General features: G+C 37.9%; 1 protein-coding gene across 6 annotated transcripts in view; it reads right to left on the bottom strand.

Moving 5' to 3' along the window:
- The window catches only part of slc2a4rg (SLC2A4 regulator), a 100,123-nt gene that overhangs the window by 66,139 nt on the left and 7,219 nt on the right, over positions 1–26,765 (bottom strand). For all 6 annotated transcript variants that reach the window (XR_008387891.1, XR_008387892.1, XR_008387890.1 and 3 more), the window contains exon 2: positions 19,730–19,935. Coding sequence is in view for 3 of the 6 variants with exons in the window: in XM_053643067.1 (XP_053499042.1) it covers positions 19,730–19,935 (206 nt within the window). In the remaining 3 variants the exon portion in view is untranslated. The remainder of the gene's footprint in view (positions 1–19,729; positions 19,936–26,765) is intronic.

Below are 26,765 nucleotides of genomic sequence, written 5' to 3'. Positions count from 1 at the left end.
TGAAGTCCTTTGTTTAGTTGGCAGTGTGTTTTGGGTCATTGTCTTGTTGCATGATGTCGCAAGTTCCTCCCAATTATATTTTATGGACATCTCTGTAAATTGGCAGACAGAATATTTCTGTAGATTTCTGAATTCATTATGCTGCTACCATCATGAGTTACATCATAAATAATGATTTGTGAGCCTCTTACCAAAGCAGTCATTCAAGCCCAAGCCCTGTCCTGTGCCTGACAAATGAGTTCATATGTTTTGGATCCTGATCAGATCTTTTCTTTCTCCACAGTTTGGCCTTTCATTCATTTTGGTGGAAGTTAATCTAGGTTAAAAACTTTTGTGGCTCATCTCATTAATTCTTTGCGAATTCCAATCTGGCCTTCCATGCTGATGAATGATATACATCTTGTAGTATGGCCTCTATATTTCTGCTCTCAAAGTCTTCTTTGAATGGTGGATTGTGATACCTTCACCCCTACCCTATGGAGGTTGTTGGTGATGTCTGTTGTGTTTGGGTTCTTCACAGCTCTCACAATGATGTTTTCCTTGGCCGATCTGTTCCATGTCTGGTTGTTAGTACACCAGTGGATTCTTTCTGTCAGGACATTCCAAATTGTTGTATTTGCTATGTCCAATGGCTCTGATTGTTTTCCTTTTTTTTTTTTTTTTTTTTTTTTAAATCAGCTTCAAAATGGTTTGCTTTTCTCCCATCAACAGCTCTCTGGTCTTCATGTTGGTTAATCCTCGAACAACAAATGCAGTTTTAACAGGTGAAACCCAAATTAAGTGCAGACATGCAGAGCTATTAATTGTTTAAAAAAAAATCTCAATCTAACAGAGCACACCTGTTCAACAAGAAACAACTGTCAGTTTTCAAAATTTTCAATTAGTTCTCATGACTTAAAAAATGTTTGAGTTTAAACAAAAGGTGCCATGTTCTAATTTGTTTAATACATTTTGATGTAAATTCTGATCTATAGTCTCATATTCATCTTTTGATCTCAAACCCAAATGTCTTCAGTGTACAACAAAAAATAAAATGTTCTTGCTGTTCCAATACTTTCAGAGGGGACTGAATATTGAAAACAATTCAATAACAAAAAAAAATTACATCATGCAGGAACATGTTAGGATCACTGGAAACACCTACGATGTTTATAATTTTAACATCTTTCACATTTAAGTTCTGCTATATTATTTGCCAAAAAAAATTACAACTAAATTATATCTGTAATCTATATTTTGTGTCACATATTTTTAAAAGAAATTTAGGTGACATGAAGAACTGTATTGCTTCAGTGGTCAATTTTGTGCCTGGTAAATTTTCGTGAACTACAAAACATGATGTATGACGTTTTCTGCCGGCCTTTTCTGCATTTTTATATTCAATTCTTGATTTGTATACATACAGTTCTTCATTACAGTTTTATTTGCAACAAGTTTTTCTGTATTTTCAAAGGGGTTTCCTGCTATTTAAATTGAAATTTGACAATGAATATTTCATTTATATTTTGTAAATTTCATGAGAAAAACATAACTAAATATACTAATTATGAATTTATTTATTTATTTTAACCTGTTTAGATTCCACCATTGTCTGTTCCTTTAAGACTGATTTAAGTTTCACAACAATGAACATCTGCTCAAAGGGCAGACTTTCAGCTTTAATTTGAAGGTGTTTAGGTATCTGAATCAGGTGAAGGGAGTAGGAATTACAACACTTTTTATACACTATGTCCAAACGCATGTGAACACGTGACCATCACCTCTATATGTCCGATTTTAAAATTTGCTTGTGTGTCCGTTTTTGCCCTTGACCTCTAAATTATTAGAAGGTCAAAACATGGTTGTTAGAACATTAAGATACTAATGTATAATAAATTTATAGTCTATGAGAATTTCTCAACAACCAAAAACCCCCACAAGAACTATAAATAGACCAAGCTAAATAAGACCAAGCTATTTTAATAAAATTTAAAAACACATACAAAGCTAGCAATCCTTATATTATCTGGGGACAGCATTCCAGAGTTTATGGAGAATATAAGTAAATCCTTCACCAGGAATCTTAGCAAGTGCATATTCGTGTTTATTTATCTACCTACATGTATCCACAGGAATTAGAAGTTTCTGGTATAATGAAGATTTGCCGAAGTTTTTCATTCTTTAGCACTTGAATGTATTATTTGAAACATAGCAAAGACTAACACTTGTATGTATCATAAAATTTATTTAATAATATATATAAATATATTTATTTATGTGTGTGTGAGAGAGAGAGATAGAAATACAACATACTACAGGAGGCAAGACTTAAACAAATGTTTTATACAAAAGTGCAGTGTCTGCAGCTATGGTGAGCACCGGAAGGTAAAAGTATAAAAACGCCCAAACCGGTTCCAAATGCGCCCAAGGTCTGTTGCCATACAGGGAGGGTGTTCACGGCTAAATTACCACAAAACGCAATGCAGACCAGCAGAAACCATCCTCTGCAGGAGAGATCTAAGCACTGACATCTTCAACCAGTAACCAGTTTACGACAATATCACACATCTTTAGTCAACAGTTAACAAGAGCTTCTGTGATGTGAAGCAACAGTTTACAGAACACCCTGGATCTATTTTTGCTTGCGATCATCTACACAACTCGGCTCAAGCATGTAGGTTTGAACTGAATGGGGTGTGTGAACTGAATTGAACAGGAGTGTGTGACCTGTTTATTTCTAAATAAGATAGTAAAGACTGTTCCTGTTCAAATTCGGTGTTTTCTGCTTTTGTTAGCAACATTATCAAATGAGTCAGTTACAATAATAATAATAAATATTATTTGTTGGCACCTTTCATAACACTTAATGACACCTTACAGTACCACAAGAAAAAGCAACATACAAAAAGAGCAGCATAGTTAAAATAGATAATAATATAGATAAAAATATAAAACAGCAATAATATAGATGAGTTAATTATAATGAATAAGCCAATTTAAACAAATGTGTTTTAATCTGGGATTTGAACTGTAAAATGGAGTCCAGTTGACGGATATGCAGTGGGAGTGAGTACCAGAGATTTGGTTTCAGAACAACTAAAAGCTCTGGAACCCATAATTTCCAGTTTATATGCTGGAACAGTGAGTAGAGCAGCTGACAAGGATCGTAGAGAATGGGCAGGGGTATAAGACTGGAGAAGATCTGAAAGGTAGGAGGGAGACAGATATGAATGCTTTGAACGTGAGCGGTAGAATTTTAGAGTAAACTCATTGTTGGACAGGAAGTCAGTGGCGCTGAATAAAGGAAGGTGTGATATGGTCAGTTGACTTTGTATGAGTAATAATTCTTGCAGACGAGTTTTGAAGTGGAGCCAGTGGAGAAGTTTCAGATACAAAAAGGATTATGTTACAGTAGTCAATATGAGACATTACCAAAGCATGAAGAGTCTAGCAATATTGTGTAGGTGGAGGAAGGCACTACGTGAGATATTACTGATGTGAAGACTGAATGAGTGTAAAATGTCAAATATGACACCAAGGCTCTTTGTTTGGGAGGAAATGTGAACCGTGCTGTCGTCAATGGTAATAGTGAAAGGGGAGTTTTGGAAAGTGTGGACTTAGAATTAGCCAATTAGAAGAACCTCACTTTTTTGCCAGTGAGTTTTAAGAAGTTTATGGCCATCGAAGTTTTGATGTCCTTACAACAGGTAGTTGGGGGGGGGGGGGGGGGGGGGGCAGGAAGGTGTTTGGTTTTATGCAGATATAAAGCTGAGCGTCATCGGCGTATCAATCAAAATGCACTCCATGATGGCGAAGAATATGTCCAAGTGGAAAAATATAGATGATAAAAAGGAGTGGTCCCAACACTGATCCCTGCAAGAAACCCTGATTAACCAGGGCCACTTCTGACTGGACATTCTTGACCTGGACAAACGGTTTTCTGTTGTTGGGGCAGGATGAGAATCAGAGAAGAGCAATGCTGTTTACCCCAATGTCAGCCATGTGTTTCAAAAACTGCAAATTGGAGAGGGTATCAAAGGTGGCACTGAGTTCAAGGAGGATGAAGATGGTCAGAAAGTCAGAGTCAGCAACACAAAGGAAGTCATTAATAATTTTAACAAGGGCTATTTCAGTACTGTGTTTGGGATGAAAACCAGATTGAAATGGCGTAAAGATTACTGCTTTGCAGGTGAACCAGGAGCTGAGATTCTACTGTCTGTTCAAGAATTTCCACTATAAAAGGAAGGATTGGAAATGGGCCGGTATTCTGCAGCCGCTTTTATTCAGGATTGTTGTGATGGAAGTAGTTTTTTAATGAGGGGGAACAGTGGCAGTGGACAGTGAAGAGTTAATTATGGACGTTATAATAGGGGAAATTGCCTGAAGGCATGCTTTAACCAGGATAGTAGTATGGGGATCCAAGTGAGCAAGTAGACAGCTTGGACAGAATGCCTAATTACAGGGTTCATAAAGATGCTTCATAATGAAATTCCAGGAATTTCAAGGACTTTTCAAGCATAATTTTTTTTTGTTTTCAAGGACTATACAAGAGATTTCATTCAGACATATTCTTTATTTCTTCTCTTTTTTTTAATAAATAATAAATAAAATTAATTTAATTAATAATTAAAACTAAAAATACATCATAATACAATTATAATAATAATACAAGTTGGAAAGTATAATAAATACTTTCCAACTTTCAACGGAAAGTTGTTAAACATCGCTAGATGATGTTAAGCGCTAATTAGCATATTCATTGTGTCATCACGTCGTATTTGCATTCTGCCTAGTGTCAGCTCTTTATATCTGTTTGCTTTTCTCCTACTCTCTGTGCTCATATAATGTATTTTAATACAGCCAAATTTCCAATAAAGCTGTTCTCATTTACATCTTTTTCTGTTGTCAGAAAACAGAATGAGTATGAAATAATGACTGAAACGTGGCCCATTAAGACTACATGTTAACCAGCAGACACTTCCAAGCCATTTCCAAGCTGCTGCTCAGCACTGCTAAAATCCTGATTTTATAACCACAATCATCTGACAATATCACCATACACACAATTTAAAGACAACGGCTGTGCTATGATTTCACCTATATTTACATGTAAAATTATCACTCAGAGAAAGTTAGAAGCGAATGAATGTGCTGCTCCTCTCTACCCCTCACTGATCAGAGTAGCCACAGAGAGGGGTGTACCAGCAGTGGGAAAGAAACTCCTCACACTTGCAGGGCAGTACTGATCACTCTATTCTACGAAAAGTAGCTAAAGTTTACCCAGAAGTATTTGCCCAGAAGTACTTCAAGTACCTTGTACACACCCTGTAATTAATCTGTTGAGGTCACTGGTGTTAACATTTTTAATATTAGAGAAAATATGTACATGTCAATCTAGTTTCAATTTTGATAAGGGAACAGTGATATAAAAAAAAAGACAAGCTTGTGATCAGAAATAGGAAGTTCAGTAGAGCTCTAATTGCATAGCAAGACACCAGAACAGCAAACTAAATCTAAGATGTGACCTTTAATGTGAACTTAAACTAATTAAGGTCAAAACTACACAGGATGGAATTAAAATCCTTATAAAATGTTATCAAAATAAATATAAAAATCTGATGAGGGCCATGTTTTTCAAACAATTACTTCATTATCAAAACACTACATAGATATTAGCACATTAGATGCATCATACCAAATTTCAGCTAAGTCAGAATTTGGGCTCCTGAGAAACAGCTATCTGACCTTCACTCTGCCCAATTTCTATGACCATGCCCCAAAACTGTCAAGTTTTGTGCAAATGATAAGAATTGATTGACATGTGGTGGCCATATTGTTTACAAAGGTCAACATGTTTTTGATAATCACCGAGATTCACACTCTGCTGAGCAGTTTGACACTAAATTTGTGAAATCCTAGGAGTAGTTCCAAAAAGTAAGTTTTGCAAATTAAAAAAAAGTTGGAGTTACATGGTCATGATTTTATTTTTGTTTATTTGTTTATTGTTTTGTTTGGGAGAACCCAGGGAATTAGTGGAAAAAAAGAAAAGAATTTTGTTTGTAGGACTCCTAGTTCATAAGATACAGATCAAAATTTAAAAACCTGTGCCATAGCGCGACCATCACGCTGACCAGGCCCATCTTGCTTGCCTGAGTAGCAGGAGGGAGTACTATCTTTTGACCAAGTTTTATCTGTGAAGAACTTGCAGTTTGGGCTGCACAAATCGGAGTAAGGCAGAAAAGTAATAAGAATAAAAGCCGCAAGCAGCGATGAACGGGCCCTCGCACCTGTGTGCAGGTTAGCTGCTCTGCCAGGGGAAAACCATAAAAATTTTTTAAAAGAGTTTATTTGTTTTTGACATATTTTCATGTTGCCAGTAGGTGGCACTATGACTATAATTGAATACTGGTACATAAGATGTCCTCCGGTCAGGATTCGTATCAAATATGTGAAGTTTGGTACAGATTTAACATTGTATGTTTGAGCTACAACAACTTCCTGTTTCCTGGCATTAACAGCATGCTTTAGCACTTAGCTAAGTGTTGCTAGCATATTTATCAACTGATGGCATATTTTAGTATGTTGATAGAAGTGCATCACAGTGTAAAACATGTCACTACCTGTTTCCAGTAGGTGGCGCTATGACTACAACTGAATATTGGCATGTAGAGTTCTTCCGGCCAGGACTTTTATCAAACATGTTAAGTTTGGAGCGGATTGGACATTGTATGTTTGAGTTATAGAGGGTATGCACGTCAACTCCCCACGGTCACACCCACTGAGTGGCAAAAAGATTAAGCGGCAGCATTAGTGTACAGCGTGAATTCTGTGAAAACAGAAAAAAAAATGCATCTAAAATGGAAAAAAGCTGTTGTAACTAACTGTGCTAACAGATTCAACAAGAATTCTGAGCCATCTTTTAACAGAGTGCCAAAAAACCATTGACTCCTTTTTTTATTAAGTCGAACAGTGCAAGTTCTTTTGGCATGTGGTATTCATGCAATGGTGGATAATCTGCTACATATTTCATTTTTAAACACTGCCTATTTCCACTGATGAATAATGGGGGCTCATTCATTCCCTATATTTTACATTCACAAATATATAATGTTAGTAAGTTAAAGCAGTGTTACCTACAAACAAACTAGAACTAGCTTACGGTTTACCAGACAAAATTATATATTAAAATAAAAATATTTGTACATACCTGTCCACATACAACCAGAATGTTTATTGGTGTTCTTGTATCTTTAATTTCTCCAACAAATCTCACCTTGAAGTAGGACCAAGGCTTTTGTATACCTTCAGGCTTTGCTTAATGTATTTCCCCCGCATAGGAATCAAGTACATATAAATGTCGGGAAAAACGATTTTTGGCTACATGTCCATGGACCACAGTTTCTTAGGCAAGTTGTAAGGGTCACTGTCAAGTCCAACTGTCTTTAATTTAAGCTGATAATCTCTAGTTATACTAGCCTTTACGCAGCTTCCTCTATTAAAATTAGCCATTTTGTTGGATGTTTTGTCACTCAGTCTGGCTGATGGGTCATGTTCCAGCAAGAAAGTGACAGCAATACATATCTTCTAACAACAACTTCCTTTTTCATGGCGAAACATTGAACTTTGTGAGACCGCTATGCCCATGCCATGCAGCGAAAACTCAAAACCTTCGCAGGCCAGGATTCGTATCAAATATTTGAAGTTTGGGACAGATTGAACATTGTATGCTTGCTAAGATTGCGTTATAACAACTTCCTGCTTTGTGGCATTAATAGCGTGCTTTAGCTCTTAGCTAAGTGTTGCTAGCATGGTGTAACTTGTTTCTAGCATCCTGCTAGCATGTTTAGAATTTGCTGTCATATTTTTATATGTTGCTAGAAATAAATCAGTGCAAAACATGTCACTTCCTGCTGCCAGTAGGTGGCGCTATGACTATTACTAAATATTGGCATGTAGATGTTCTCAGGCTGGGACTTTTATCAAACTTGTGAAGTTGGCGCAGATTGGACATTGTATGTTTGACTTATAACAATTTCCTGTTTCATGGCGAAACATCACACTTTGTGAGACCACCACACCCACGGCGTGAAGTGAAAACTCCAAACCGTCGCTTAGCATCGGCAAGGCCTTTAGATGAGACTGACCGAATATGATGTTGATCTGATGAAATCAGCAAAAATTGAAGAGAAAAATCGAAATGGCTGATTTCCTGTTGAGTTTAGGAAATGGGTTGGCAATTTGTACGTATTGGCATGTTACACATGTATACCAAATTTTGTACTAGTAGGTGAAACGTAGCGCAAGGCGCACAATGTTGAAATTTTGTAGGTGGCGTTATCGAGCCGTTTTGCAACACTCAATTCTGGAACCCCTATCAGGTGTAAATTCTCACCAGTTCTGATGCGTGTGCAAAGTATCGTGAGTTTTCTGGTATGTTTAGGCTCTCAAAAATGCGATTTATTTCGGAAAAGAAGAGCGAGGGGTCCCCCTATCACAGGGGGACATAGGGTCCTCACGTCATGGCCAAACTGGCAAACATATGTCTCAGTTTTAAAATGTGGTGCTAATATTGATGTGTAGACAGATGAGCAAGTGATTATTATACTAGGGTTGTGTATTTCAAACTACAATTAAATTTATGTAAAACTTACAACAGTAATTTAGCTCATCCTGTATAATGTTTTACAGTACATTAAATATAATATAACTATGATTTGTACTTTTTGTACTTGCCATGTTGGTGTAATCAGGAGTGGCTGATAATGCACAATTTGTGGATTGTTACCACTGGTAACAATGCACACTTTGAAGCTGATCGGATCAAGCATGACCAAGTTATACTCACTATATATGGACTGCACTATACTTGCCAACAACACAGCATTACCAAATAAAGCCTGAACAATTACAGCTTAAATAATGCATTATTGAATAATCATGATGATTCAGGAATATAGCTTGCTACAAGTTCCCCCTGGCTAAGTTCCCTGTATTTGCTAGCATCATTAGCCACATAGCCTCAAAAAGAAACTGAAAACAACCTTCAGACATGAATTATCTTGTTATATTTCATTCTGGCTTATCAATCTCTTTAAAGCAGCAATACATGACTTTTGGAGATGTGGTGTTTGGAGAACTCTGAGTGAAATATGTTATTGTAAGCAACTCCTCAGATTTCTGTCATGCAGTGTTGCCCTCCCCAACAGTGGTGATTTGTAGCAACTCAAGACACTTTCATAGAGTGTATGAATGCTATGTGCATCACATATACCTCACAGTACAGTGAAATTCTTTCGTCGCATATTCCAGCTTGTTAGGATGCTTGCGTCAGAGCGCAGGGTCAGTCATGATACAGCGGCTCTGAAGCAGAGAGGGTTAAGGAACAGCAAGGCCAATTCTCTTTCTTTTTTTGTTATACACTGAAGACATCTGGGTTGGAGATCAGAAGATGAATATGAGACTATGGATCAGAATTGCAACTTTCATTTCCTTTTCATTTACAGCTAGATGTGTTAAACAACTTAGAATAGGGCATCTTTGGTGGCAAACCACACAATTTTTAAGTGAGCAAAAGTATAGGAACATTTAACTTTAAAGTAATTTAAAGTAAATAGCACTTAATAGTTGGCTGCATATCCCTTGCTTGCAATAGCTACATCAAGCCAGTGACCCACTGACATCCCCAAACTTCTGCATTCTTTTTTTGTGATGCTTTTCCTGGCTTGTACTGCAGCTTCTTTCAGTTGTTGCTTGTTATGGGGCGTTTCTACCTTCTGTCTCCTCTTCAGGAGGTGAAATGCATGCTCAATTGGGTTAAGGTCTGATGATTGACTTGGAGGGTCTAAAACCTTTCATTTCCCCCACACAATGAAGTCTTTTGTTGTGTTGGCGGTAGGGTCAGAAAGTAACAGGGGCTCAGGTGCATCGGAAAAAAATGGCACCAAAATGCCCCAAATATTTAAAAAGAGCAAAAAAGGCCCCCTTAATTAATCCCTGTTTTTATTAGAAACATTTGGTATAGAATATAAACTAAATATAAAGACCAATCTAGGTTAATTCATGCAATATTTCTGAAGTCTCTGCACATACATTTTTTCAATTTGTCTCTGCATGTCCGTATGCGTGCTGTGAATCGCGCGGTGACATGAGTGTTGTCAATGTCCAGGAAAGATGGAGTGGTTTTTGATTAAAAAGAATAAAATCTGCCATGGAAAGTCGGACGTGCCATCAAACACTCAAACAACACAAAAACCGGAGATATCCAAATATACCGTGAAAATATCTACTATCAAGTCATAGAAAATTGGCTCAATACTGAAAGTCATGCCAATGGTGATCTGGCTATATTCTGCAAGGCCTGTAGGTCGCTGCCAGTAGTGGCAAAGAACACCAGCTTCTATCCGAGCTTCAACAGCTTTGTCTCGGTCACGGTGATCGTCAAAAAATATAATATGGAGAGACATCAGAAGAGCCGTTCTCACAAATTTGCATGTGGTAAGAAACCATATACAGTTGCAATCAAAAATGTTCAACCCCCATTGTAAATCAGCTTTGTCAAAATTTACAGACTTTCAGCTGTTTGCAATGAACAAATAAAACAAAATCAATTGAAATAGTTCAACATAACAAATGCTTCAAGTGATCTACCCAAATTCAACTGAAAATGCAACTTATAATAACTTTCCCAATCTCAAAATAATTCAACCCCCTGAATAGAATCCCTCACAACAGCACAAAGATGCAAAACAGGTCTTGTCTCAAGCACACGTGATGCAACTAATCAAGGGCTTCATTAGTTGCACCAGGTGTGCTTGAGCTGGAACACATTAACTCTCTGAACTGGCTAGGGGTAGAAAATACGTGAAATACCTGGACAGGGCAGAAAAAGGGAAGCTATCAACAGCTGCAACCAGATTTCTGAGAAGGCAGGTTGTGAAAAACCCTCGAGTGACTGCAAATGACCCGCAGCAAGACTTGGTGGCAACAGGCACTGAGGTTTCAGTGAGCACAGTATGGCACGTACTAAACATAGAAGGTTTCCATGCCAGAACTCCAAGACATACACCACTACTGACCCATGGTCCTAGAGGAACGTTGTTTCTTTTCACCGTGTACTTTACCAACTGTATATGGTCTAAATGACAATAAAACCACATGAACTTGAACAGAAGTTTGGGGATTCTGTTCTATGGAGCAATGAAAGAAAAAAAAAAAAAAAAAAAAAGTGTGATGGATCAGCGGTATGTCTGGAGAAAGAAGAATGAAGAAAGAACACTCTGTCCACAATCCAGCATGGTGGTGGCTCGGGGCTGCATTGCATCCTCTGGCACTGGAAACCTGCAACGCGTGGAAGGCAAGATGGATTCATTGAAGTATCAGGAAATCCTAGGAGAAAACATCATGCCGTCTGTGAGAAAGCTGAAGCTTGCGTGTCATTGGACCTTCCAACAGGACAATGATCCCAAGCATACCTCAAATTCCAACAAGGCTTGGTTGCAGAAGAAGTCCTGGAAGATTCTACAGGGACATTACAGTCACCGGACTGAAAATCTCTGGTGGGATTTGAAGAAGGTGGTTGCAGCACGCAAACCCAAGAATATTACAGAACTGGAAGCCACTGATCACGAGGAATGAGCTAAGAATCCTCAGAAACGTTGCCAGAAGCTTGTGTCTAGCTATGCATCTCGTTTGCAGCAGGTCATAACAGAAAAAGAGTGCTCTACTAAGTACTAAAGATGCTTGCCATGTAGGGGTTGAATAATTTTGAAATTGGAGAAGTCATTATAAGTTGCATTTTCAGTTGAATTTGGGGAAACCACTTGAAGCATTTGTTGTGTTTAACAATTTCAACTGCTTTCAAATTCAAATTTTATTTCATTTGTTCATTGCAAAAAGCTGAAAGTCTGTAAATTTTGAGAATAAACAAGATTTGCAATGTGGGTTGAATAATTTTGATTGAAACTGTAGCTATATATGCATTAACATTTAGCTACTTAGTGAACAGTGTAATTCTAAATAAGTTTGGCATAAATGAATGGCACAGTGTGTTTTATATGGTTAATAAATGTCCTCATAAAAGATAATATATGCCCCTGATAATCAACTCCAGAGGGCAAATATTACCCTTTAATAAAAAAGTTAATTTCTGACCCTGATTGGAAGTGTTTTTTGGGTCACTGTCTTGCTACATGATGAAAATCCTCCCAATTAGACTGGATGCATTTCTCTGTAAATTGATAGACATAAACATAAACAACATTTATGCAGACTTCTGAATTAATTCTGCTGCTTCCCATCATGAGTTACATCCTCAGTAAAGATTAGTGAGCCCATTCCAGAAGCAGCCATGCAAGTCCAAGCCATGACCATGTTTGTTTATCCTTTTTAACAAATGTAGTCATTTACAGGTGAAACCCAGGGCTCAAACCAAGAGTAGACATTCAGGGCTATTAATCGTTTAAACAATCGATCTAACAGGGCACACCTGGACAACAAGTAACACCTGTCAGTCACATGTTCCAATATATTACTCTTTTAAAAGTTGTTTAACACATCTAGATGTAAATATCTGCAACTGAAAGCTGAAATTCTGATCTAACCCAAGTCTTGTATACCAAAAACAAAAGAATTGGCCTTGCCTTTTGATGGGGACTGTAAGTGTCTTCACTTCACATCTGTGGTCAAACTTGTTTACACTGTATTTCTTTTATTTGACATATGTATATTTATATTCATAGTTGCGGTCTTGTACAATAATGCATTTAAGTGTATTAGAATGCACTTTATGCAGTGTTGAGCAGTAGAATCACAGCCAAGTAGCCAAGCTAGTGAATTCAATTAGCTTTTAAAAAGTTTAACATTATTGATCCAGTAGCACTGATAAATGCCACACTTTAAAATTTTCTTAACAGACACAATATACATTATAATATATACAATATTTTTATATAGTTTGTATGTCATGTAATTAAGGTGCCATTCTACTTTCAGTTCACATCGAAAATGCTGGGAGCTGAATCCAAAGAGAGTAGATTCCCTGATTCCAGGCAATGAAAACTAACACACTGAAATGCTTCACCTCATGCAAACATGCCTAAAAAGTATAAAGTAGCCAATGTCTTGATGACTTGTAAAAACATTTTCAGTTCAGTTGAGAGCATGTGAGATGGGAGAAAGGGACAGGGTTTCTAGGCAGTGTCAGTTAATAGTGGAGAATTCAAAACACCTGTGCAAATCATTTCAGATTCAAATGTCAACTAGCTCATCTCTAATTTTATTGGGGGGAAAAAGACTGATCTTTTGGCATATTTTTGAGTGATAACTTGTACTGGCATACTTGATGTTAAATTGCAGAGCTCCTACACAATATGTAAAGATTTGCAGGTCTAGTAACACAATATAATCAAAGTAAACTTCACTGGCTATCATGACAGAGAAATAGCTTGTAGGGATAATAAAACAGCTATATCACACAAGCCTAAACCCAACTAATAGATTAATCAAAGAAAAAATAATCGTTAGATTATCCATTTACATTGTCAAAGCTATGGTACACAGTCAAAGTAAACATCATAAAGTAGCAAAACAAGAACGTGTATACATCTTCATTTGGTCTGTAAAACCGTTGGTACTGGAGATTAACAGCCAGTAAACTATAAATAGTCTCCTAAAATACAGACTATGAAACTTTAACTTTAGTTTCATACACAAATTCATGACCCTGAACAATGTTCCCTCTATTTTGTTTCATTGCTGAGAAAAACCTATTTCTATTGGGCAGCTATACCTGGCTAGCCTGGCAAGACAACTCTCAGTAGCAACACTGTGCCAACAAGATTTAACAGATGATCATCAGATAAAATGCAAAATTTTGTAATGTTCACATACTGGGAGCTCTTCAGCTATACTATGCTAATGGCACTATAAACTATAGAATATTTCATTACTTGAGCCACCCAAAATCAACGAAATATTGATGAAAAAATGTTTGAGATCTGCTCTACCATACAGCATTTTTCTGTATATCTCGTACTAAATTGTTTCAGAAATTAAAACAAAACATAAGATAAAACAACGCCAACCTGAGTAAACACAAAATACAGTTTTTAGCTGATAATGTTATTTATTGAAGCAAAAAAGTTATCCAATAACTACTGGGCCTGTGTAAAAATGTATTTGCCCCCGTAGTTACTAATTCCCCAAATCTATGAAACTGCATCCAAAGTGGGGTTCAGCTGACCAAGAGGCAACCAGGCCTGATTACTGCAAACCCTGTTCAATCAAATCAACACTTAAATAGAACTTTTTCAACAGCATGAAGTTGGTTAAAAGGTCTTACTCAGTAACCAGTGTTGGGTATAACGCGTTACAAAGTAATACGCGTTACTGTATTCTAATTACATTACTGTGTTAGCAGAAAAAGTAACATTACATTTTAAATTTATGTAATTTAATTCCAGTTAGTGATTTCAATAAAATTATGTTATATGCATTACAAATTTATTGTTAAGAAAACAAAGTAAAATGCATTTAAAAAAATAAAATCATTTTGTGTGGTTGCCAGGGGCATAATCTGGCCTGGGCATTCAGGGCTGCAGCCCCAAAGATTTTTTCTTTAGCCCCGAATAATTATCCACTTGGAGCAGTTAGTCACTATGTAACTGAATGTCAGTTAAATAAGACGGTGTTGTAGTAATTTTATATCTTAAGTGAACGGAGGCGAGACCAATCAGACAGGTTTTACAGGAAAATACATGGAAACACTTGTGCCTTATTGGCTGACAGCTCTCAATTCTGCCAAATGCTAGCTCACAGTCAGTGTGAGGAAAAATGGATATATGCCGAGTTTATTATTATTTTTAAACCAGTAAAGGAGTTGAAAATGAAACATTAACATCCTCTCATGCTGAGCAGTAAAACAAGGAGTGTAAATGTCTATACGAGTTCCAGTTTACGTGAACATGATATGAGTAGAGCATAAGATGGATAAGAAAATCATAACAAAGAATGTACTTTGCATGGCACTGTAGCAACTAAACCCATAGCTTAGTTGTGCCTCACCTTGGCTAGAGACACCAAACTAGGCTAGTTAGAAAAGTTTTAGATTTTACCGGTCAGGTAGTCCTATAAACAGTGACAACACCCAAGGCAAGTTTTATGATAAATCCAACTTTTTGTAGTGTATTTTGTAGGTTTGATAGGTTTTGAAAGTAAAGTAATTAGTAATCTGTTTACTTTTAAATGCAGTAATCAGTAATGTAATCAAATTGCAATTTTAAAGTAGTAATTGGTAATCTGTAGTGGATTACTTTTTTTCCCGGTCCGGTCTTCATGTCCAAAAGTTGAAACTCAAGCGTAACTGGATAACTGGATTATGCACCAAGACAATGATCCAAAGCATCAGAGTAAATCCTAGTCCTAGAAGTAAGTGAAAGACTGATCTCCAGTTATCTTAAGTGTTTGGTTGCAACTATTGCTGCTAAAGATGGCACAAACAGATTTCAAGTTTAAGGGGGCAATTAGTTTTACACACGTTATGTGTTGGATAACTTTTTTTGCTTCAATGAAAAAAATTAATAAACAAAAACTGTACTGTGTGTTTACTCAAGTTGTCTTTTATATTGTATTTGGTTTGAAGATCTAAAACTATTTAGTATGAGATGCACACAAAAACAGAAGAAATCAGTGGGGGCAAATACTTTTTCACAGCACTGTACATCCATAAACTATAGATGATTATATAGTAGAGCCTGTAACTATATGGGGTACAGCTTAGATTTATGATGTAATTCTGAAATAGTTGAGCATTATATTTGACTATTTGACCCATTAGATCAAAAGAATATGCCTATAATTAAGTTTGTACACATTATTAAACTTTCTGTACCTACACATTAGTCAATTTGGCAATATTATTCAACCTAAGACAGTACCAGACACCAGCTTTATTAAACTGAAAAATCTACTTTATCAGTGTAATAATATTTTATAGATAATGTATCCAATATGCATAATACAGAACTACGCATATGTTAAATAAACTAATCAATTACAAGGCATATAGAATGCATGTACCCTTTTGGCGTCCATAATCACAGCTCTGCCTCGTATACATTTCAGCATCCAATAGTGAGACCAAGAAATTCTGAGTGACTGATGGCGAGACCTCAGTGATTGTCAAAGGAGTTGAACAATTAACTTGGCTTCCTAAACTCACAGCTTATGTAGCTAGCTAGCATTATTTGTAGTTGGGAGTGAATTTGGGTGGCAGAGGGACCATTTCTGTTTTAATGTGCATTCTTGTTTGGGCTTATAAAAAAATAAGAAAAACATAAATGCTGTTATTAAAGCTAAGTGTACCTGTGGCTGGTCTTAACTGCACTGGACTCATCTGTTCATTACTCCAATTGACTAACTTTTTATACACATTTCTGTGTCAGCATTCTGCATGGAATTGATTTATTTTGCACGAGAGCATCATGAGAAGTGCATGACAGTGCATGCTTGCAGCTTAGAGGGAACAGTGCCCTGAACTACCCTGAACATCTGATCTGTGAAAATAGTATTGTTAATTCGTTAAGGTCCCATCAACAAAATTGGTCATACTTACAACTTCCAAACAGCTTGGGTAAAATGTTAGTGTTTTTCTTTTACTGGTTCATCTCATAGGACTTCTTTGTTGTTCATACTTTACTGGCTGGTTGGAGTTTTTACTCTGCCAAAAGCATTCTACTTAGATTGAGAAACAGAAACTGGGGGAAGGATATGCTGACCCAAGACATCGCAGATTATACTTCGAACATTTGAGCAATTTCTCTCCAAGGAGGGGCATGCCCCTTGGTCTTGAGATCAATTTTAAATGCAGATCAGAACATCTGGAAACATATCTACAGGAATAGGAGTTCATACACTTCTACATGTTATATTCTAATGGCCTTTTGGGCATAAAATGCAGAGATCTCTCTCATTCTGATGACGCTTTCTGTCACTAATGTGCTGGAGTTGCACCCAAAAGCTGGGATTCAATCTACGCTGTTTGACATCTGCCATAGCTGCCATTGTCACAGTAATGCCCCCTACCTGTTTGCTGGTTTCTTTATGGTCATGTGGTTTACTGCTAAGTGGTGGACATTCACAAAACAATGTTGACAAGGGGTGTAACGGTACTCAAGGATGATCTAATATCATGATAAAGATACCTGTAGCAGTAATTCTGCTAACACCGAAGTATATTAATTTAATTGTATTGCTAAAAAGAAATTATGTTGATTCTAATATGGTGGAATTTTGATATTAAATGTCTGCCATTTAATATCAGTGAACAATACCTCATCATTGCTAATTGCTAATCTTGGACTAAACAGTTTTTCTTATATGTGATACATTAGTACAATCATCCAAAAGATTATATAAGGAATTTTTGGGGGAGAAGATTTGTACAGTATTTCAATATTCTGTCCTTTAACCCTTTGGCTTTGTATTTGCTCTAGATCATATAATATGACAACAGGTGATATGTACTCAGTCATGGACAGCTAAAACCTCAGCCCTGTTTCCCATGGGGGTTTGTGTAAAGTTGTCAACAGGTCGAATTCAAGCAACATCCTCATGGCTGGCACAATCACCAGAGTTTATCCCCTAACCACACACACAAACTGGTATCTTAATTTACTATTGGTACTAAAATCAGTGCACTTTGTGTCAGTTTATGCATGTTTGTTGGATCAGTTTCTACAATTAATGCTGGCCTTCGTACAGCTGTGAAAAGGGAAGTATTGACAAAGGGAACTATGGAAATATTTCAGCTGGTAACAAGATGTGGCAAGCCTTGTTTTGTTAGAATTTGACTGGCTACACAATATTTTAGTATCAATGAAATGAGATCCAAGTCGATCTTCCTATGCAAGAATTAGAAGAGATTAAACAACTTTCTTGTGCTAAACAAATATATTTTCTTCTTTTCAAGAAATCGTTGTTAACCTGAGTGTTGTTCACAATGAAATACAGATATACATTATGATTTTCCCACCAGTGACTAGTACTGACTAGCACACTTAGAAGCAGTGTCTTGATTGAACATGTGCGATTATAAACCAGTATAACTTGAGATGCATCACAGAACCCATTATTTTGAATCATTTTCGCTGGATGATTATCGGCATTTTCCACAGTCTGATACTGAAGTTCAAGATAATGACATGTGTAAATTGTTTCCTTAATGCTTGGAGTGCAGAAACTTACATTAGGCCTATGACTTTATTTCATCATCATTGAACTAACCAACTGTACAAAACTCCGAGTACATACACCAAGACACTCAAGCAGAGGAAGAAAAAAACCCAAGGCAGCAGGCAGAGATTAAAAATTACCACAAAAAATATATAAAAATTAGGGGGGAAAAAAACATGGGGTTGGACCAGATAGCTTCATTCTAACTGAATAAATGACAAAACTCACTTTATACAATTATTACAAAATTAACATGTATGCAGTCCAGCCCATATAGCTCATAATAGTAAACTGTCACAACTGATGTGAAAGCTGTTTACTGTTGATCAACTGATTTATTTGCAGACATTTGTCGATCTGGCCATTAGAACAGTTGATCTTTACACAGGAAAATATCAAACAACTTGTCTGGCCAAACAGGAACACAGAATACTCAATATAGAAATGATAGCTGTTACTCAGCACATCACTCCAAGTCCGGTAGACCTCTGTGGCAAGCTTTCTATCTAATGGACATCAAAAATATGTTGGTTCTGTCGGGTGGGAATTTGGAATAACGTTTTCCCCCTAGATGTGCATCAAGTATTGTTTTCCAGACAAAGAGTCCACAGTCCCACCTTCCAGATTTCTATTGGCTCACAAGACAAGTTGGTGCAATGTGAAAGTAACAGCTAACAAATGGTGATTATTGATCATGTACAGTCTGATGTCTATTTGGAATGGCAGAAAAGCATCATTTTCAGGTATCACCTATACTGCCAAGGCAAGTGGTCAGAAATATTGTAAATGATCCAGCTAAACTGTAGATGTTGGCACCTCTGCATTCTATTCTACATTAATGATTCATACTACACAACCTATACAACTCATAGTGAAACATTTTGAAATGCAGCTCTGCATTTTTTAACAATTTATTTTTAAATGGTAAATGGTCTGCACTTATATAGTGCTTTTTTAACCTTAGGGGTTCCAAAGCACTTTACACTGGTTCTCATTCACCCATTCACACACCAATGGTAGCTGCCATGCAAGGTGCTAGCTTGACATCTGGAGCAACTTGGGGTTCAGTGTCTTGCCCAAGGACACTTTGGCATGTGGGCCGGGAATCAAACCGCCAACCCTACGATAAGTGGACAACCCGCTCTACCACCTGAGCCACAGCCGCCCACAAGTTTTAACTAACCTTATGAACCATTGTAAGTTTTATAAATAAATGGAGCTGAATAAAAATTAGAAATAGTTAGACAGAAATAGTAACAATAATTATGTCAATATTAATTGTAAGATAAATCTAGATGCACATATCAGGAAATAAAAGCTGAAATTATGATACATCATCTCATATTAATATTTTGATTTTAAACCCTAATGTCTTCAGTGTATAGCGAAAATAAATAAATAAAGATGCACCTTTGCCGTTCCAATACTTTCGGAAAGGACCTGTACATACTAGGATATTATAACCTCCAAAATATATGAGAAACGCCGTAATGTTTCATTAAACTGTGCCACTGTGTCTCACCTGATGTGAGGGACGGGGATATGAGCGGATGCATAGATCTTCTCTTCTGAAACATCTGTAACACGCAGTGGCAACAAGCTCCTTAACGAAATTATAGACTCCACTTGCTTCTGTTCATTTAGGACCAAGTGATGAGTAAAACTGCTGCACTTCAGGACATCCACTGGACCCACCTCCCTCTCATCCTCCTCACTTGCATAGATGGTCTGGAAAAAAAATATGATAAAGCATCAGTTACAATAGTCTACTACTGTCATACATCTGTCATATGATTGGAATTTACACATCATTAAGAGTAATAATGCAATTTTCCAGTAATGTAAGATTGTTGAATAACAGCAGCTAACAGCACTATGATCCCAGATCACACATTTGCTCACCTGCACTGTGAGGAATGTGTACACAGACACAAACCTAAAAATCATGCAGATACAGGTCAAGAGCTTCAGTTAATGTTCACATCAAACACCACAATAGGGAAAAAGTGTGACTCTGTGTGACTTTAACCAGGCCATGGTTGTTGGTGCCAGGTGTGCTGGTTTGAGTATTTCAGAAACTGTTGATCATCTGGGATTTTCATGCACAACAATCTCTAGAATTTACACATAATGGTGCAAAAAAAACCATCCTGTGTGTGAAGTGTATTGTTCTTTGGGTATGCAGAGATCATTTGCTTTAGGGTACGGTTTACTCGCTCAGTCATGTTGGTTTGTGGATGGTATGCGGTAGTCATTTTGCACAGATTTCTTGAAACACAGATGAAATGAACTGCGTACCTCGATCTGACAAGATGAAATTGGGAACATCCCATCTGGTGAGAATCTCTTTCCGGAGGATTGTTGCGACAGTCTGTGCATTGGTCTTCCGCATGGGGAACATTTCAACCCATCGTGAGAAATAATCCACAAACACTAAGAGATAATTATGTTGTTGAGGACTGCAAGGCAGATGATGTCTACTACTAGCATTTCATTTAGACAAGAAGTGGTGATTTGTTGGATCTTTCCAGCAGGTTTTTGGTGCTCGTTTTTAAGTGTATTTGGAGGTGAGAACAGCAGTACGAATGATGAAGCTTTTGTTGTGAAAGTGTTCAGTGTATATTTGTCCAGCCTAAAGGTACTTCAGCCTCGCCACTGGCCCAATAGTGTGGACTAAGGGACCAAGGATGAAGGTTGTCATGTGGAGAAAGCTCCTTCCACAAGCTCTCATGGAGAAGAGTATAACATGCTCCTGTATCTACGATGGCCTTTCCTTTCCAGCCTCCAATACTAATAGGAACAACTAATTGGTGAGGTATGGAAACAAACTTTTTATATGTAGGGGAGGTGACTTTTTCAAACAGGGTAGATGATTTGGAGGGAATAGTAACAGACATGGCATTGTTAGAAGGTGGGACTCCAGACTTCTGAGAGTGGAAGGAATGCTTACTTCCGGCAGAAGGATCCCCCCGCAAAAAAAAGTCCCTATTCGGGCGCCACTTCTGTGGCGTAGCAGCTTTCAGGAAAACAACTTAAACCAAAAATGTAATTAATTGACAAATTAATTATTCAGGCACCAGACAGGAGAAAGCCTGTCAAAATTACAAAAAAGAAAACCCAGATAAGCTCTAGAAGCCACTGGTTACATACATTCAAAATAAGTTTACCACTTTACATTTACATTTATACATTTAGCAGATGCTTTTATCCAAAGTGACTTACAAATGAGAAAATACAAGCAAAGCGATTTATCAAGCAGAGAACAAAACAAGTAGTGCAACCATACAAGATTCATTAATCGAGTTCTAGAAGAAGCAAAGTAGTGTAAAAAGGTGTAAGAGCCAGAGTAAGATTTTTTTTTAGTAGTTGGTTACATATTCACGGAAGAGGTGTGTCTTTAGCTGTTTTTTTGAAGATAATGACAGATTCTGCGGTCCAGATTGAGGTTAGAAGTTCATTCCACCACTGAGGGACAGAGTGTTTACACCAACATAAAATAAATGCAAGAGAAAAAAGGAGCCCTGTTCATTTTTTTATTATACAGTGCATCCGGAAAGTATTCACAGCGCTTCACTTTCCCACATTTTGTTATGTTACAGCCTTATTCCAAAGTGGATTAAATCCATTATTTTCCTCAAAATTCTACAAACAATACCCCATAATGACAACATGAAAGAAGTTTGTTTGAAATATTTGCATATTTATTACAAATAAAAAACAAAAAAAAATCACATGTACATAAGTATTCACAGCCTTTGCTCAATACTTTGTTTGAAGCACCTTTGGCACCAATTACAGCCTCAAGTCTTTTTGAGAATGATGCTACAAGCTTGGCACACCTATTTCTGGGCAGTTTCTCCCATTCTTCTTTGCAGGACCTCTCAAGCTCCATCAGGTTGGATGGGGAGTGTCGGTGCACAGCCATTTTTAGATCTCTCCAGAGATGTTCAATCGGGTTCAAGTCTGGGCTCTGGCTGGGCCACTCAAGGACATTCATAGAGTTGTCCTGTAGCCACTCCTTTGTTATCTTGGCTGTGTGCTTAGGGTCATTGCCCTGTTGGAAGATAAACCTTCACCCCAGTCTGAGGTCCAGAGCTCTCTGGAGCAGCTTTTCATCAAGGATGTCTCTGTACATTGCTGCATTCATCTTTCCCTCGATCCTGACTTGTCTCCCAGTTCCTGCCGCTGAAAAACATCCCCACAGCATGATGCTGCAACCACCATGCTTCACTGTAGGGATTTTATTGACCAGGTGATGAGTGGTGCCTGGTTTCCTCCAGACATGATGCTTGCCATTCAGGGCAAAGAGTTCAATCTTTGTTTCACCAGACCAGAGAATTTTGTTTCATCATGGTCTAAGAGTCCATCAAGTGCCTTTTGGCAAACTCCAGGCGGGCTGTCATGTGCCTTTTACTGAGGAGTGGCTTCCATCTGGCCACTTTACCATACAGGCCTGATTGGTGGAGTGCTGCAGAGATGGGTGTTCTTCTGGAAGGTTCTCCTCTCTCCACAGAGACACGCTGGAGCTGTGTCAGAGTGACCATCAGGTTTTTGGTCACCTCCCCGACTAAGGCCCTTCTCCCCCGATCGCTCAGTTTGGCCGGACGGCCTGTTCTAGGAAGAGTCCTGGTGGTTCCAAACTTCTTCCATTTCTGGATGATGGAGGCCACTGTGCTCATTGGGACCTTCAATGCTACAGAAATGTTTCTGTACCCTTCCCCAGATCTGTGCCTCGATACAATCCTGTCTCGGAGGTCTACAGACAATTCCTTGGACTTCATGGCTTGGTTTGTGCTCGGACATGCATTGTTAACTGTGGGACCTTATATAGACAGGTGTGTGCCTTTCCAAATCATGTACAATCAACTGAATTTACCACAGGTGGACCCCCAGTCAAGTTGTAGAAACATCTCAAGGATGATCAGTGGAAACAGGATGCACCTGAGCTCAATTTTAAGTTTCATGGCAAAGGCTGTGAATACTTATGTACATGTGCTTTTTTTTTTTTTTTTTTTAATAAATTTGCAAAGATTTCAAACAAACTTCTTTCATGTTGTCATTATGGGGTACTGTTTGTAGAATTTTGAGGAAAATAATGAATTTAATCCATTTTGGAATAAGGCTGTAACATAACAAAATGTGGAAAAAGTGAAGCGCTGTGAATGCTTTCCGGATGCACTGTATTTGTTAAAATCATCACCAATATATTACATTACATACTCTCAGTTTAACAACCAGGAAAACACAAGAGCACAACCGAGAAACAAAGAACAATAAAGGCCCCCAACAAAGCCAATGATCCACTCCAACTTGGCAGATTCGCGAGAGTCCATTTCTCAGTCCAAAAACAATAAACAAACAAACAAACAAAAAAAAAAACAGTAAAGGAGGAAATAGACAAAATTCCAAACAATGTAAAGGAATATATATATTATATATATAAAATGAAGAAAAATATTGAACTCACACCACAAGTGAGATGTGTGTGTCTGAGTGCATGTGGCGAAAGCACTGTTGTAGCTTGGTGTGTGTGTGTGTGTGTGTGTGTGTGTGAGTGAGAGAGTGAGAGAGTGAGAGAGAGTAGCAAGCCACAACTGACTCGTTATGCTTGGCAGCTTCGGGGGCTCACACTTTTTACTGTAACTTGGAAGTAGAGATATTCAGGAAACTGAAGAATGATACCCAGCAGAAATACCCTCCAGTCATTGAGTCCACGAACGCTCTGCGCTGGTATCCGAAGCTCAGAGTACAATTCCTCTGAACACTCCAGCACTCGCTCTATTAAACACAGCGTGTGCCCAGCTGATGCTGCGCTCAGGTACTCTCGTTGTTCTCTCTCTGTCGGTCTTTCACTCTCCGCACACTTCCCTCTCGTTCTCTCTCTTTTTCCCTTCCTTGATTCCCCCCTTATATCCTGTCTCACGTCCGTTAATTACTTTCCCCTGCTAATTGGGGACACTCTGTACAATCATAGTGAGCAGAAGAGCATCTTAGTATGCAGCATGACCTCTCTTTTTTTGCACCACTCTGTGTAAACTCTAGACAACAAAAACACTGCATTAACAGTTTAGGAATTACAGCCATTTGTTTAGTTTTTTTTTGTTTGTTTGTTTGTTTTTAACATAGTCCCTCCATTTTCACAGGCTCAAAAGAAATTAGACAAACTAACATACAACCCCAATATAAAAAAAAATGGGGCAGAATGTAACATTTTAATAAAAACATTTAAAAAAAAAAAAGTGATTTGTAAATTAACTTTGACTTGTATTGAAACAAAAAACATATAAAGACAAGGTATTTGATGTTTTACCTAATCGACTACATAGTTTTTTGAAGATAAACATTTATTTGGAATTGATACATGCAACACATTCCAAAAAAGTTGGGACAGGGGCAATTTAGCAATAGACAAGTTGAAATAAGAAGGTGATGTGAAACAGGTGAGGCAATCGTCTAATCATAGTATAGAAGGAGCCTCCAAAAAAGGCCTAGTCCTTCAAGAGCAAGGAAGGGACAAGACTTGCCAATCTGCCAACAGATGATAATCCAACACGTTGAAAATCAACATTCCCGGTAGGATTTTGGGCATTTCACCTTCTACAGTGCGCAATATAATGAAAAGATTCAAAGAATTCAGTCAAATCTCGGTGCGTAAATGGCAAGGCCGAAAACCACTACTTAACTTCAGATGCAAGTTAAGGCTTTACTATGCAAAGCAGAAGCCATACATCAACACTGTCCAGAAGCGCCGCCAACTTCTCGGGGCTCGCTCTCATCTGAGATGGACAGTAACACAGTGGAATAGTGTTTTGTGGTCCGACGAGTCAACATTTCAAATAGTTTTTGGACAAAACAGCCGCTGTGTTCTCCAGACCAAAGAGGAAAAGGACCATCCAAGCTGATATTAGCGTCAGGTCCAAAAGCCAGCGTCTGTCATGGTATGGGAGTGTATCAGTGCCCATGGCATCTGTGAGGGCAACATTAATGCAGAAAGATATGTACACATTTTGGAGAAACATATGATGCCATCCAGAGCAGGACAACGCCAAACCACATTCTGCCTGAATTATAAGTACATGACTGCGTAAGCAGAGAGTGCGGGTACTAGCATGGCCTGCCTGCAGTCCTGACCTGTCTCAGATTCAGAATGTGTGGGGCATTATGAAGCACAAAATAGGGCAACAAAGGGTCCCATACAGTTGCACAGCTGAAGAAAACCATTATGGATGAATAAGGGAAAATTCTGCTTGCTAAACTTAACCAACTGGATTTTTCAGTGCCCAATCACATAATAAGTAGAGATGCACCAATACTAAATTTCTCAGCCGATACAGACAACGGATTATTTAGAGTGATATCGGCCAATACTGATAACCGATACCAATAGTTCTGCCTTTTATGCATTCTCATAAATTAATGATTAATTCCATAATTCTGAAAAAAAAATGCAAATAAAAACTTTATTCTCTCCGTTTCAGTCTGACACCACAAAGTCATATGGGAAGGGAACCACACCACGAGAGCGGTCAACACATCTGAGACAGCTGCCAAGTAGAGATGTAATGGTGTGAAAATTTCATATCACGATTATTGTGACCAAAACTATTACGGTTATCAGTATTTATCATGATATTGTTAAAATGTGCTGAAAATGTACAAAATGTACCGATACACACACTGAAATAATTTAAACAGGTTTTATATTTGACTATAAAGTGATGGATGATTTTCAATAGGCTTGCTGTGATAGCCAGTGTTCCTGGTGCTACACGGTGTTAGGCCATACACCGATTACATCACCTGCCCACACGGCACCACCCCCACTGTCGTTTTGCTTTTTTATAGTAATAAAAATCATTTCGTTCAGTTAGAGAACATGGCAGAACAGCCCTCGGGAGAATTTCCAACCTTCCAAGAGGACCAAATCCGATGTGTGGTCATATTTTGGATTTGATAAAAATGCTGAGGGAAACTTAAAAGAAGATGGAAACCCTGTCTGCAGAGATTGGCAGAAGAAAGTTGCTGCGAAAGCTGGCTTTGGCACTTCATTGGCGGTGTTCCCTCTTTTCCCCCTCGCTTTTAAATTGTTTACGAATGCCTGTGTGGCTGTGCGCATTTCACGTTCGCTTTCAAATTAGTGGCAATTGTGTGAATGGTGGGTTCATTATTATTCTTAATGAAAAACCACAACAAAACAGTACAACGACAAACGTGCTTATATTAAACCAATGCTTCCGCCGTCGTCTTGTCAGTCAGCTCGCCTCACTCTTCCTGTCAGTCACCTCACCTCACTTTTGTTACGTGATAAATTAAATCTGACTCCCACTGATCTGTGCTGTGACTCTGACTCATTGGGCACATGCTGAATTGAGCAGACGTGTTCAGTTTTTAATTTTAGCGTCTGTTTTCAAAAAACAATGTTGCATGCTGCGCCTGTGTGCAGGGTGTGTGAAAACAGCATTTACTGAGAGTGTTACAAATCACGATAATCGCGCACGGTTTTAGTGATGCTTAAATGTGACACACGGTAATACTAACCATCAGGGAATTTTATTGTG

The sequence above is a fragment of the Ictalurus furcatus genome, chromosome 15 (assembly GCF_023375685.1).
Source record: "Ictalurus furcatus strain D&B chromosome 15, Billie_1.0, whole genome shotgun sequence".
NCBI lineage: Eukaryota > Metazoa > Chordata > Actinopteri > Siluriformes > Ictaluridae > Ictalurus > Ictalurus furcatus.
Note: the sequence above shows the minus strand (reverse complement) of the source record. Positions and strands in the feature narration are given on the sequence as shown.